Source organism: Perognathus longimembris, chromosome 2 (genome assembly GCF_023159225.1).
Source record: "Perognathus longimembris pacificus isolate PPM17 chromosome 2, ASM2315922v1, whole genome shotgun sequence".
NCBI lineage: Eukaryota > Metazoa > Chordata > Mammalia > Rodentia > Heteromyidae > Perognathus > Perognathus longimembris.
Genome location: NC_063162.1, coordinates 140,466,340 through 140,482,153, shown reverse-complemented (window position 1 = coordinate 140,482,153; position 15,814 = coordinate 140,466,340). Strand labels below are relative to the sequence as shown.

The window sequence follows — 15,814 nt, the reverse complement described above, 5'->3', positions numbered from 1 at the left end:
ACCACCAAAAAACTGGAAGTGGCACTGTGGCTCAAGTGGTAGAGTGCTAGCCTTGAGCTCAAGAACTCAGAGACAGTGAGTGCCCAGGCCTAGAGTTCAAGCCCCACAACTGACAAAAAAAAAAAAAAAAAAAAAGTAAATGTGAAGTAGTATACATATAAATTGAGAAATAAACTACGTTTTATAAAGTAAAACTCTTAAAATATCTAAAATAAAATTAAGAATAAATTCATAACCATAAATGAAGTTCTCATAATTTGAACTTTGTCTCTATACCATGTTGCATAGCTGTAGGACTTTATAATTTATATAGTTCTTAAAAAGTGCTTTCACTTATATTGTCACTTAAGTCTTAATAGTCCATTTCACACACTGAGCAAGTCCAATTCAGAAACGTTTCACAGTACACTCAAGGCTCCTGTTAGGGGTCAGAGATGGGACAAGAGATGTGATCCAAATCCACCACTACCCAGAAATAAATGCTATTTTATGTATAGCACTACTATATATCTGATCAAAATCCATTTTTTTTTAAATCTTAATTTCTCTCACTTGTCAAGTGAATAGGATCTTTAGATCTACACAATCTTGGAGTTTATGCCTTATGGGTTTATTCTACCCATAGAAGACTGTTTAAACTACTAAGTGAGGTGATTTCAATTCAGCCTTACTCTCCTGTGTCATCTCATCAGTTCTACATGGCGGCATCTTCTGTGTACCTGGTAGCATAGCTCGGCCAGCTGAGGAGACTCTCGCACAGCCACTGGCCCCGTCCGCCCTTCTGTTCCCTTCTCCAAGATGTTTAGGATGGCATGCAGGCATGTCCGAGGGCAACCTAATACTCCTACATGAAGCCAAAAAGAAATTCAACTTTTCTCGTTAGAAACCTTAGGAAAGGATAGGGTACAAAAGTCCATGCTATAAACATATGCTCTTCTAGTAAGATTCAATATTGAAAAATCAAAAAAAAAATGCCAATTCTGTAAAGTTGTTTATCTAGTCTTAATCAAAGTCCTAAAGACTGACTGGCCTATCACATTACCCTTCAGATGTTACATAGTTTTTATGAATTATTCAATGAATCCAGAATTCACTAAGACCACTCAGATGCACACATTTGAACATAAATAAACACCACACCTGGATCTTGTAGGTTTGTGGTACTGACAGGTTTCTTCAATTCAAAACCCAACAAGTAGAGAGCAAGATTAGGAGGATTGCATTCCAAAGACGTGATGAGAAGATTCAAGATGTGGATTCTTGTTTCATGACGAATTACCGCTAACTTCTTTTCCAGTTCTGATCCTTAACATGGAAATCATAAAAACTTACCAAACAATACAAAGTTAATCTAAGTCAAACTTAAAAATACAAAGCAGGTTTTCCAAACATCCAGGATTACTTGACTTAGCTTCCCTGACAAGCTATTACATCAATTTGATTTACTAACGAAATCTGGAAACCTTTATACATGCCACCAGCAAGTCATCAAATTTTCCTATGCCACAATTACACAGTTAAAACTTGTTTTGTATTGTTTTTTATATAAAGTATCTATGCACACAATAAGAATTATGCAGGTTAATCTGAGGCCTACCCTCTTCTACACGTACAAATTCTTCTGTGTCTTCGCTATCCAAACACTCCACAAATCCAGCCATCAGCTTCTGGCTTACACTCTAAAACAATATAGATAGAAAATGATGAATTAATGAAAACTGCTTAATTATCAGAGATATCACACACAATAAGTATAGTACACACAGTCATCTGTGGGAAAAAGGCTAATCTCCAGATGTTCAGGTTTTTGGTTAATTAATAGAAAATTCACTTCCTTAAACTGCCATGAGTCTCTATGAATAATTAAAGTAAGCCAGGCAGAGAGGTATATCCCAGTACTCAGGAAGAAAAGACAGTGAAATCACTGAGTTTGAAGTCAGCCTGGGCTACAAAGTGAACTAAAAATAAGGCTACAAAGTGTGAACTGAAAATAAGGCCCTATTTCAAATCATAAAAACAAAAATCCAAAAAAAAAAAAGGAAATGAAACTTAACAATGTTCAAATCAGTAATAGTGTAAATTAAAAACGGAGTACAGGCTTGTAATCCCAGCACACAGGAGAAGGCAAGAAGATGGCAAGTTCTAGGTTACCCTGTACTACACAGACTTTGTCTCAAGAGAAAAAAAAAGCCAAAAAGCCAAAAATAGACAGTATGCTCTGACTATCATGTGTCTCACAAACTCCATCTAGAAGCCACATATAAATACTGTAGTTGCTCAACTTAGTGGTACCACTATTTCAGGGGGTATTTACAAAGAGACTACTACTGACACGTAGTTAAACATTTAGCAGTGTGAGGAGCAATTACACACAAATGAGGATGTGTCCCACCCAGAGTGTCAGAATAGTTTCTGATTTAGAACATCATGAAGGATAAAATAAAGGCCTTTAACTAAAGCATGGATTTCCAACACAGATACAATGGGCTCCATGTTCACAGAAGAAACAAAAAAGTAGATTTTTCCATGGTAGCTATTCAGCAGAATACAACTAATATTAAATACAAGTAGTGAGGGGAACACACCTATAGTTCCAGATATTGTTAGGCTGAGGCAAGAGGATCCATTAACCCCAGGAGTTCAAGGCTAGCCTAAGCAATATAATCAGATCCTGTCCTCAAGAGAGAAAAGAGAAAACAGAAAAGAACTATTCTGAATAAAAGGAGGAACACCTGAGCTGAGTGTATGTAGTAACATATGCCTATAGTGCCACGTTCTCCAGAGGTGAAGGCAGAACATAGTTCTACACCAGCCTAGTCAATGAGACGTCGTCTTTAAAAAGTAAAAATAGGGCTAGGAACGTGGCTTGGTGGTAGAGTGCTTGCATAGCATGCATGAAGCCATGGGTTCGATGCCTCAGTACCACAGAACTGAAGTGATGCTGGGACTCAAACGATGGAATGCTAGCCTTGAGCAAAGAACAAAAGCTCAAGGACAGTGCCCAAGCCCTGAGTTCAAGCTCCAGGATGGGCAAATAAATAAATAGTAAAAATAAGGGCCATACACAGTGGTTCATACCTATAATCCTAGCTACCCTACGAGTGGAAATCAGCACTAAGTCTGTGAGTCTATTTCTCCATCAACACAAGCTGGACCTGGTAATATATGCCTGTTACCCAGGCAATGCAGGAAGTCTTATAAGAGAACTGCCATCTAAGCAAAAAGGGTTGAGACATGGCTTAAGGGGTAGAAAACTAGCCTACAAAGCATTTGGCCCTGAATTTCAGCCTGAGTACTGGAAAAAAAAATAATAACTTGTATGGTGATCAGAAAATTACGCAGAATTACAGAGGCTGGCTTACTTAGAATAAGGCAAGATGGGAGCAAAATGAAAACAAGAAGAGGAGCTACTAACATAATGATTTAAAATGTTACTAGATCAACAGTTACTTCATGGTCCAAATAACCATACAATACAGTCTATACAATGGTATACATGTATACTTTAGCAAGCCTACCTCATTTATAGATTTATTACATAGTTTTGATCACATACAAGAAAAAAACATAATAGAAAAATCAAAAGAAATTTCAAAAACACTTAAGTTCACACACACGTACACACATGCGCACACACACATATTACACAGCTCAGGTAATGAAGAGAAGCTGTCATCTGTTGTGTTTAAACACGGTGATAGGCTGAGTATTTCCTTGCCTTTAATTTTCTGAAATTATGCCTCTCAAAAAGCAAATAGTCCAAAAAGCAAAATAAAAGTTAATGTGTTTAATTTAAGTGAAAAAGTAAAAATTTTTTGTTAAAAGACAGTTTGTCTTTCGTAGTGGTTGGCAGCATTAATGGAAAAAGGAACTGAGCATCCCCAGTACAGTACTAAATTCTATGCATATGAGCATTCACACTTTTTTCTGAATGGTGATCTCCCTGGAACCAAATACCTGTGGATACCAAAGTCCACTGCTTCACCCAATAGTATTATCTTCAAAAATAAATCACAGCCAAAAACACGGGTAGGTTTTCATTCATCTTTTATATCAATTCTTTGTAGAGAATCAAAAATAACAAAATCAGTTACCTGGTCATGTGTGAAATCTCCAACCAATTTTATCTGAATATTAGAATTGCAAGAGATACAGCATAGAATCTTGGCACTTTCAAAAGCTAATTCTGGATTAGTATTCCCATGATACAGGTACCTTTAGAACAACAATAATTAAAGAAACAACTTTGAGGAGTAATGTCATGAAACTTGGCTTTTCACTATTCTCAATAAAATTTAGAACCAGAGATTACCCTGGTGTCCTATATAGAACTTATGAATGAATTTAAAGAAAAGTGGGCCCTTTTGGATACAAAGAAATCTGTCATAGGCTAAATCATATGCCTCCAAAATTCACATGTTGAAGTCTCACTCCATAATGAACCTATTTGTCTTTGCATATGTAGTAAATCAAGATGAGATCATTAAGGCAGTTCCTAATACACTATGACAAAAAAAGAGAGATTTGAAAACAAATACATATACACTAAGATATCACAATATGAAGCTGAAGCCAAAGATCAGGACAGTACTTCCATAAGCCAATTTAATACCAAAGCTCACACTCACACACAAATACAGAGTAAGGACTGAAGGGGGAGGGGGGAGGGCAATAAGGGTAGAGGGAGAAGAAGAGAGAAAGGGAAAAGGAGAGAGGAAAAGAGGGAGAAAGGGACAGAGATTAAAAGATTTGATTTGCTCCCTATCTAGCACAATCCTTGAAACTCTACTTTCCCTACAGATAAAGACAGTATTAAGATATTTTAGATTTAAAATGTTTAGGATATGGAATAAATTAGGAAGAAATTATAAAGTTCAAACATCAAAGGAGCTAGAAAAGGCAAAATTAAAAGGACAAAAAACAATATCCCCATCATCATCAACATCAGCAGCAATGATACATTAGATATAATAACTTTTTAAAAACTTAGAAATCAGGGCTGGGAATATGGCTTAGTGGTAAAATGCTCGCCTCATATACATGAAGCCCTGGGTTCGATTCCTCAGCACCACATATATAGAAAAAGCCAGAAGTGGCTCTGTGGCTCAAGTGGTAGAGTGCTAGCCTTGAGCAAAAAGAAGCCAGGGACAGTGCTCAGGCCCTGAGTTCATGCCCCACTGGCAAAAAAGAAACACACAAAAACTTAGAAATCAAAGGTAGAATATTTCTCTGATGGTCTATCCATCATCATTTCTTAACCTACAAAGGTAACTCACCTGGCAATGTTTACCACATTGTCTGCCTTCTTAGTTCTGGGATTAATTCCCTGCAACAGTTGTTCTAAAGGGGACACTATGAGAGCTAGTTGACTCTCTCTTAGAAGATCCATAAAGAGAGTTTCCTTTTGCAGAGTAAGGTTGAGAAGTGCAAGACAATGCTGTACTGCTTTCTCTAGATGCTTCTTTCCTATAACCCAAAAGTGTAGTTATAATTTACAGGAATGTTAGAAACTCAGCAAATTCTTAGGAACAGAAAACAAAGAATAAGTTTTAAATTCAAAAGGCTCTCACAGGGGCTGGGAATGTGGCTTAGTGGTAGAGTGCTTGCCAAGGGTTCGATTCCTCAGCACCACATATATACAAAAAGCCAGAAGTGGCACTGTGGCTCAAGTGATAGTAATATAACCTTGAGCAAAAAGAAACCAGGGACAATGCTCAGGCCCTGAGTCCAAGCCCCAGGACTGACAAAAGGCTTTTTAAACTTGACTGTTCATCTCTACTTGTCAATTATTTTTGTGACCCAGATTACTTTCATAAAATGGCGTTTTCTTTGCCCTGATACTTTTTATTATTTTTTGAGAGTACTGGGGTTTGAACTCAGGGCTCACACTTGCTCAACTTGCTTGCTCAGCTGGCACTCTACCTCTTGAACCACAGTTCCAGCCTGATCTTTTGCTGATTATTTTTGGAGATACAGTCTCACAGATGTTTCTTACCGGGCTGGCTTCAGATCCTCCAGATCTCAGCCTCCTGAGCAGCTAGGGTTTTAAGTTTGAGCCACCAGCCTCTGGTTCCTATTCCCTGATTCTTTAGAACAGCAGTTTTCATACTGGGGTGATTTGATCCCCAAAGACTTAACACTTTTGTCTATCATAGTCTCTCATAATTGGGGAAGTGTAACTAACACTGAGCTAGAAGAAGCCTGCAACACCCAGGACAGTGCCCACAAGAAAAGAATTGTTTGGCCCAAGCTATTAATAATCCAAGGTTCAGGGAAGTAGCACTGTGGCTCAAGTGGTAGAGTGCTAGCCTTGAGCACAAAGAGTCTCAGGAACAGTACCCAGGCCCTGAGTTCAAGCCCCACAAGAGACAAAAAGATAAATAAAATAATAATCCAAGGTTCAGAAACTGACTTCACTTTGTCAAAAAAATGCAGAAAATGTAAGGATCACTGTTAATCCTACCAAATCTAAATTTTTCACCTAATTATTCCCATGGTTTCTACTATATTCTACTGTATAACTAAACAATCACAGTTCATTAGGCTTAGAATGTGACTTTTTTGTTTAGATCAATGCTACATTAATAGCCAATATAGCATAATAGTAGAAGCATGGGTTCTGAGGCATAATTTTGTATAATTAAATGCATTAGCAAGTATGATGTGCTTTTAAAAGTCAAATCCATAGTAAGCACTCAATAATTAACTGATGCCAATAATAGAATTTATTAAATATTATAGTATATCCAAGTACTATGAGGAAAAGAAAGGATTTCAGACTTACATATAAGCATATTAAACAAGTGAAAGTAGTAGGAAAATAATATGAAGTATCTAACAAAACACCTTGCAATGAGATGCAGATACAATGACAGTGGCTGTTTTCACTTAAAAACAGTTACTTGTTTGTAAGTTTTATCAAGGATTTATTTCCATATGACTCGATTAAAGTAGGAACAGATGGAGAAGAGAAACATTTCCTGCTCCCCATGCATAAAATGAATGTTGAAGACTCAAAGTGGCAGTTCCTATCTATAGCTTGTATACTTTCTGATCTGGGAGAACAATGATACACCCTCATTAAATTGGCTCATGAAAAACATCACTGTAGATAGAATTTACAGCACAAGAAGCACTCAGAGATCATCTGCTTTAAACATTCAGTTGATGAAAGATGAAAACATCAAAACCGTTTCTAAGACACAGAGACTTGCAGGCACATACCAGGAAAGGGGGCATAGGTATCAAGCTGCTTGACTCCTTCTTCCAGTAAACTAAGAGCAAGTTCCAACATCGGTGACTCATTCAGAAGGTGATACATCAGACTAAAGCCGGGTGGCTTATAAGCTATGATTTCTTCTCCTAAATAGAATATACAAAGTCCAAAAGATGGTGAATTACTCACATCCTTGATTTCTATGAATGTATTATTGGATTTGTAATTTAAATGGGATCTAAACAAATAAAGCAATATTCAAGTTAGAGACAGAGATACAAATTGTATAGATTATCAATTCCCCTTATGGAAAATACTGGCACATACACAAAAAAGTTAGTCAATGCATTAAAAAAAATCTATATCCAACTTCAATAAGATGTTACTTAGTCTTGAACAACTAAAATGACTGAAATAATGAAACAAAAATTAAATTCTAATTTGACCTACGAATTTTAACTTACATATGTATGTTATTAACTAAACTATAAAGACCTGACATCTTATTGAAAAGTGACAGAAGTAAATTAATTACCTTGTAGTTCCACAAACTGATCCACAAAATCTTCAAGCTGAGGCTCATAATCTCTGAGTAGTTTATAAAACACCTCCAAAACTACCTCAGCAACTTCCCACTACAAATAAGAAAATAAGAAGTAAATATTTCAGTACAATAGAATAGTACAAGGTAGAAACTTGCCAGGCTTAGCATTCCTCCCATCTTTTTCTCCAAACTAATGAGTGGCAAAGCCCTGTCTACTTCATTAATTTATAATAAACAGAATGGAAACCCTACTTCATATTCTTTTATTTTGGTGAAGGATAATGGGTAAGAACACTTACTAGGCAAAAAAAATTTTTTCAATCATTACTTAGGAAGCATTTCTATAGAAGTTGGGGCTCATTTATACATTTAAAGTATTTAGTACATAGTCATGTTCGATGTATAATCGAACAGTATCAAATTTCTCTAAGGAGTAAATATTTTTCACTTTCCCTAAGAACTTCACTGGATGGAAAAGAACTGAGAAGTCATCTCATCTCAACTCATCACTGTCATTTCAAAAAAAAAGCTCAGAGCAGTGAATGAATCCCACAGACCAGATGGCATGGCAGCAAGCGTGCTCCAAGACACACCCAGGGCATCGTGGACCAGGTCATACAGGCTAAGGACAAAAAGATACAATCAGTGGGTGGCTTGCTCTGAATGACATTGTTACTGTCCTCATATTAAAAAATGGATTTAAATGCTATGTACCATAGCTATGTGCTACTTTAAAATCATTATTTCTACTATATACATATAATTTTATTATTGTCAAGTTTTGGAATGGGACTATAGGATGGGTTTTTTGTTTTGTTTTGTTTTTTTGCCAGTCCTGGGCCTTGGACTCAGGGCCTGAGCACTGTCCCTGGCTTCTTCCCGCTCAAGGCTAGCACTCTGCCACTTGAGCCACAGCGCCGCTTCTGGCCGTTTTCTGTATATGTGGTGCTGGGGAATCGAACCTAGGGCCTCGCGTATCCGAGGCAGGCACTCTTGCCGCTAGGCTATATCCCCAGCCCCTAGGATGGGTTTTGATTATTCTAAAATTATTGACTTTTTGTATTTTCCTTTTTTTTTTTTGCCAGTCCTGGAGCTTGAACTCAGGGCCTGAGCACTGTCCCTGGCTTCTTTTTGCTCAAGGCTAGCACTCTACCACTTGAGCCACATTTCCGGCTTTTTCTGCTTACGTGGTGCAAGGAATCAAACTCAGGGCTTCGTGCATGCTAGACAAGCATTCTACTGCTAAGATACATTCCCAGCCCCCTTTCTAAGGTTTTTTTGTGTTTGTTTGTTTGGGGGGGGGGGCAGTTCTGGGCTTGGACTCAGGGCCTGAGCACTGTACCTAGCTTCTCTTTGCTCAAGACTAGCACTCTGCAACTTGAGCAAAAGCACCACTTCTGGCCATTTTCTAAATATGTGGTGCTGGGGAATTGAATCCAGGGCTTCAAGTATACGAGGCAAGCACTCGTGCCACTAGGCCACATTCCCAGCCCCTTTTCTAAGGTTTTTAAGAAAGCGTTTCTAAATTTCAAGAAGGCATCAAATAATAATGGATTGTTGCACTGATAAATAGGCATTCTGCTTGAAACATCATTTGAAACATCATTGAAACAACATTTACTATGTACTATTTCTATCAAAGCACTGCTTTTGTGAGAAGACACTATCCAAAAATAGTGTCATAAATTAAGCTCAAGAAGAATTTCAAGTTTTTAGGGTAAATGAGGAGGTGGAGGTAAAATGAGCAGCAGCAGGGAAAGAAAGTAACACTTCAAGTGTAGCTACATAGGCAAAACCACTAATCGGGAAAGAATGTGGCTGACTAGAGCTCTAAACACCAAGGTCACAATGACTTTTAGGAAAATGGCTTTTGAAACCAGTGGAGGGGTGGGGAATTTAGCTCAGTCGAAGAACACTTGCCTAGCAAGTGCAAAGCCCTGAGTTCCACCCTCTGTTTAAAAAAAAAAAAAAGTAAATAAAATCAGTGCAAAGAAGCATAAGAACTATTTGTTGAAAAGATCACAATGGTCAGGTATCCATATACATCTGAAATGACTTTCATTAATGAGGTATGGTTCTATTATTATTATCTATTATTATTTTCATCAAATCAGGAAATTAATGTTAACAAAGTCATTCTAGAATTAAATAAAATGTATTTAAACGGTTGTTTGTTTGTTTGTTGCCAGTCCTGGGGCTTGAACTCGGGGCTTGAGCACTGTCCCTGGCTTCTTTTTGCTCAAGACTAGCACTCTGCCACTGGAGCCACAGCGCCACTTCTGGCTTTTTCTATATATGTGGTGCTGAGGAATCGAACCCAGGGCTTCATGTATACGAGAAGAGCACTTTACCACTAGGCCATATTCCCAGACCTTAAACTTTCATTTTTAACTACAGGGGAAACAAAACGTAAACCAGTTATTTGTGATTAACATTAGAAACAAGTTATGTCCACTGATGACAGGGTAATAAATGAACTACACTGAACACCAGTGATGCATATAATGTAGTCACTAAAAAGACAATTTTAAAAGAACCTTTAATAACATGGAAAGTCTTCATGTGTGTATCAAAAATGGGATACAAAGTAATCTTGTCAAATGTTAATTCAGTATGCTTACACAGGAAAAAGATTAAAAGTAATTTATCCATTTGGCAACCAGGTTATGGGCAACAAAATTTCATCATATATTTTGCTTTATTTCCCAAATAATTAAGAAATTTTTGGTGTAGTCACTATGTTCAAAAACATTTACCATGTTCAAAAGCAGCAAACTATAATAAAGCAACATGTTCCTAGAAGACGCATCCAAGATTACTCTGGGAGGTAATAAACAGTATCATAGACTAAAGTGAATTAGGTCAGAACCTGGAAAGGTCTCTTACATAGCTTAGTGGGTATGAGCTTGGATCTGGAATCAGAGTCCTAGGTTCAAATCCTGGTCCTGGACCTTAGGCAAGTTCCTTAACTTTGCTAAGCCTCCATCTGTAAAATGGGAATATTAATCGTACCTGCCTCAAAAAAAATACTGGAATTACATAAAATTATTTATACAAGGAGCTCAGTAGTTTCTTGAGAACAGAGCCAGTATGTACATAACTGCTAGTGCTCCCTCAGCCTCCATCCTTGCCAACACTCACTCCTTCCAATGCCAATATTCCACAACCACAAGCGCTACTAATAGACTAACTAGTGTGCCAGTGTGATCTTATTCAGTCCTAATCTAAATCACCCTAGTAAGGAACACTTTTGTTTCCAACAAAAGTGCAACATTTTTAGTTCGGTTTTAATCAAACTTTGTTCAATTACACACATAAAAACTCTGTCTCAAAAAACAGTACTATACAAAATATGGTCAATTAATGAGACAATGAACTCCTATCACCTAAATATCAATGCTTTCATTTATTGTCTGAATTTATTTTTTATGTATTATTAATCAAGCCAGAGGTATTTCAAAATTGAAAATGAATTTACTAACTTTGAAAAGCTAAAATGAATTTAGACCCTTAAACCTTGGATAAAAGAAAAAGCAACAGTAAGTTTTCTCTGAACATAACCTTTTCAGCAGCTCTCCTGTAGGCTCTTGTACGAAATCGAAGAAACACAGAATCTCTAAGGAACTGCAAATAGGGGTCAAAGCCAGGGGGCCGCAGACCAGCGCCCAAATTAGAAGGAAATGAGCTCTCCACCAGGGTGCTGATCAACTGGCAAAAGGCCCGAGTCAATGGATATTCTTCACATCGGGATTCTATTTCATTGAGTTCAACCTTCAAAGAAAAACAAAATTTGTATTTTATAGCCACAACTAACTAATAGGGTTATATCATATCAAAAGACTAGTAACAGATATTACCATGTTTCAATAAGAAAAACAAATACTAAAGTATGTCAATCTGATGAGTCAGAAGAACTTCGAATCCCCAAGTATCACCCCAAACTAGAAGTAAAAACAGAACTCTTAAATATTTAAGTAGAGATCCAGAGGCAGTAATCAAGAGGATCCTAGTTCGAGGCCAGCCTAGGCAAAAAAGTTATAAAACCTCATCTCAACCATTAAGTTGGGCATGATATGTATTTTGGCCCCAACTGTGTTGTAGGAGGATCAAGGTCCAAAGCTAGCCCTGAGGGGGAAAAAAAATGACCATCTGAAAAAATTAAAGCAAAACTGGCTGGAAGCATGGTTCTAATAGTAGGGTGCCAGTCTAGCAAGCTAGGGTCTTCAGTACCAACAACAAAATGAAGAAATTAAATCAGCACCTCAGGTTGACTCAAGTCACCCAATTAAACAGTTGAAACCAGGACTTTTCCATTTGAATAGTTTTCCTGTAACAGCCTTTTCCAATTCTGGAACATTAAGTATTTGATTCTTTTCATCTCCATTTAAACATTGATTAGGAAACCCTTTAGATGTAAATATATTAAATTTGGTAGGCTAACAGTAGTTTATCATCTTTTTATTTCACATGTGTGAAATGAATACAGCCTCTAAGCCAAAAGGAAAGCCTTACCTCAATCCCAATTGCTTGCCTCTGGCTTGGAACTCTGACCGTCTGCAGTATCTTAAAATAAAAAGCACATGTCAGGAATATTCCTCATACATCACTGGGCAGTAATGGTGTACAGATACTAGTCACACACCATATCCAAGGCTCTCGCTCATCTCACAGTGTCTGTCAGAAACGATAGAGTCCCTGACAGACTTGTTAGCAATCCTCACAGATTCACACAGGATTTTCACCTGGAAACAGGTCATTTCTAGGAACACATAATCTGCTCCTTTCAGCAAATTTCCTCTCAAATATTCTGGGAACGAATCTTAAAAGGGATTTACAAGATGAAACCTCACAAAAGTGTTCAAGTGTTCAAAGACACTTGAATTCAAAAGCAGCTCTACTTTAGCCAAGAAACTAAATAAGAAAAGAGTTCTTAGAGTGAACAAACATTTTGAATTAAAATGTTCTGTCCTGACCTTGCTTAGGACCTAACTTGGTAAACAAGATAATAAATCATACTTATTCATGACACAACTTTCCTGAAGGTTCAGAGTATATGATTAAGTAAAATTCTTTTAAAAATAGTGCTGCTGTAAGAAGAAAGATATCTAAACCTAATCATATTTAATTTGCAATGTAAAAATCCAAAAGCAGTCAAGACATTGGTAAATACTGGTATTTGTTTAAAAAAAAAAACTGGCATGAGTATGATGGGGGAAAAACGAGGGAGAAGGTAACAAGTTGAAAAGAAGAAATGTAACTCACTGTCTTACATATGAAACAGTAACCCCTCTGTAATTCACTTTGACAATAAAGGAAAAAATAAAAAAATAAAAAAGGTACGAACCAAAAAGTGAAGCATCAATAATTAGCTTTTAAAGGTGGTTCATTCTCTCAACACACATCAACTTCATTAACTGTTCTCTTTATAAAGAAACATTCATATCTTCAGGACACTTATAACCTGGAAGAATTTACTATTTCAAAATGGGTCTGGGGGGGGGGGGGAGGGACCTGGGGATATGGCCTAGTGGCAAGAGTGCTTGCCTCATATACATGAGGCCCTAGGTTCGATTCCCCAGCACCACATATACAGAAAATGGCCAGAAGTGGCGCTGTGGCTCAAGTGGCAGAGTGCTAGCCTTGAGCAAGAAGAAGCCAGGGACAGTGCTCAGGCCCTGAGTCCAAGCCCCAGGACTGGCCAAAAAAAAAAAAAAAAATGGGTCTGGGAGCTGGTGGCTCACACCTGTAATCCTAGCTACTAAAGATGCTGAGATCTAATGACTGTGTTTCAAAGCCAATCCAGGCAGAAAAGTCTGAGACTCTCATCTCTAACCACAACAGGAAGTCCACTTCCTGTGGCTCAAAGTGGGAGAGTGCTAGCTAGCCTTGAATGAAAGCTCAGGGACAGCGTCAGGACAAGCCCCACAAGTGACAAAAAAAGAAGAAAAAAAAAAAGGTTGCTTCTGTGAATAATAAGTTACAGGCTTCTTTAGGTCTTTGCCTATTTCACCTATTTTCCTAGAGAATAGTTTTACAAAGCATATCCTTATTTTGCTTTTTCACTTTATCACATAGATAATAACTATTCTTGAAATAAAAATCCCAAGTCTACATTTACAGAAAGGAAACAATAATTCATTAACATCAAATATCATGCAACCTATCTATTTCCCCTCTCATGTCAGCATAAAGTACATGCTGTAACAATGCAGAAATCAAAAATTCCTACTGTGCCAGTTCTAATTTTGCCCAAAGCTCATGGTCTTGGCAGTAAGTCTTCACGACCACCAATAATAAAAGTTCTTTGCTGGGCTAGGAATCTGACCTAGTGGTAGAGTGCTTGCCCTGGGTTCGATTCCTCAGCACCACATATACAGAAAAAGCCAGAAGTGGTGCTGTGGCTCAAGTGGTAGAGTGCTAGCCTTGAGCAAAAGGAAGTCAGGGACAGTGCTCAGGCCCTGAGTTCAAGCCCCAGGACTAACCAAAAATTTAAAGAAAAAAAAAAAGTACTTTGTTGCTGTTAAAATTTCCATGCAAATTTATTAAACAGTTGGATATGGCCTTTATAAGGGAAACAAACAAACAAACACTCCTAGTGATGATGTACAGGTGAATAGCTATTTCATTCTCGTGGTTTGGGGCACGCTGAACCCAAAACAAAAAGGAAAAAAGAAAGTAGACATGGCCCACATTTAGAAAGTACAAACAATTTCTGAAGGCTTTCATCAGCCTGGTCTGAAAGAGTAGAAGAAATCTGTCCACACAGTACTATCTTACAGATTTTCAAAAATAAGGCCTAACAGAATTGTCTGACAATCCAATCTCTGGTAACCTGGTGACACTGTCAACTGAGCCAATAGAAAAACCTAGGTTTATTCGTTTCTAATGCTATGCATGGTTGCCAAACTTTCTAGCTGGGAAGTACATGGTATGTTTAAGTATTACCAAGCTGCTTTCTAGGTAATGCAATGACGAAGTTCCTAACACTACCTGAGTATACTCCAAGGACTGCCAGAGGGACGCCGCAACTTCAGGAGACTTCCCAAAAGCAGCCAGTGTCTTCAGCAGTTCAGCCTTGAGAACAGGGGGAATGCTGCACTGCAGAAGGCCCAGAATCACCACAACAGGCGTCCACTGGGGATGCTCACAGAGTGCCAAGCGGGCATTTTCACTCTGAGAATGGAATACAGAAAGAACAAGTTCTTATTCACTGGTCTCCAAAGCTCATAGCATGGTCTCACTTTGCACTTTTAAAAGCTAAGAACAATGACCAGCCATCTCTACACTGTTAGCACTGATATTGCCCATCACACTTTAAGACATTCCTAAACAAAGATGAGCTGCCAATCTAACCAAAGCCAAGCTACTGGTTTGGTCAAAGAATAGAAGAGAAATAACTTTTGCAGACCCAAATGTGGGAAATAATACTATAAACAGATCTGTGGTCTGCCATGGCTTCCTAAGTCTTACTTATATATTTTAAAGCCTTTCTGATGTGATGTTATACCGCAATAAAAATGCATTTTCTAAAATAATAACAATGCAAAAATATAGTTCTCAAGATTCACTTCACTTTAATTCAATGATATAATTACCAACTTGAAATTTTGATGATTAATAAATTTAAAGTGTGACTAGGAAGATGGAAAAAGCTAGAACACAATATTCTTATCTTCCAGAGATGTGAGACTAAGTAACTTAACTTTGCTCTAGTAAACACAGAAACAAGTAAATGAATTTCTAAACTGAGAAACTTGTAATGAAAATGTTTTCTAAAGATTAATTTGGTTAGAGCCAGGTAAACAGTTTTATGTAGGGAGAAAAAAAAGCCCTAAGTAATTTCTTTTTAATTAAAACTATCCTTTATGTACACACATATACCCCAACATATACACATAATTCCACCCTTATGCTAGAAAATCTAGAAAGATACACATACAACCAAATCTTATTGGCTCTTGTGACTTTCTTTAAAATTTAGCCTATTATTTTCATACATAAGATTATACTAATGAGTGGAGTGAGTGTAATTTTTATGTTCTAGAGATTAAGAC

General features: G+C 37.4%; 1 protein-coding gene across 2 annotated transcripts in view; it reads right to left on the bottom strand.

Moving 5' to 3' along the window:
• Nup205 (nucleoporin 205) overlaps positions 1-15,814 on the bottom strand; it is a 71,543-nt gene that overhangs the window by 30,663 nt on the left and 25,066 nt on the right. For both annotated transcript variants that reach the window (XM_048340280.1, XM_048340281.1), the window contains exons 13-22: positions 14,751-14,933; positions 12,273-12,323; positions 11,322-11,531; positions 7,752-7,851; positions 7,225-7,362; positions 5,277-5,466; positions 4,095-4,215; positions 1,598-1,679; positions 1,141-1,305; positions 720-844 (exon numbers count right to left, since the gene is read on the bottom strand). In XM_048340280.1, coding sequence (XP_048196237.1) covers positions 720-844; positions 1,141-1,305; positions 1,598-1,679; positions 4,095-4,215; positions 5,277-5,466; positions 7,225-7,362; positions 7,752-7,851; positions 11,322-11,531; positions 12,273-12,323; positions 14,751-14,933 — 1,365 coding nt within the window. The remainder of the gene's footprint in view (positions 1-719; positions 845-1,140; positions 1,306-1,597; positions 1,680-4,094; positions 4,216-5,276; positions 5,467-7,224; positions 7,363-7,751; positions 7,852-11,321; positions 11,532-12,272; positions 12,324-14,750; positions 14,934-15,814) is intronic.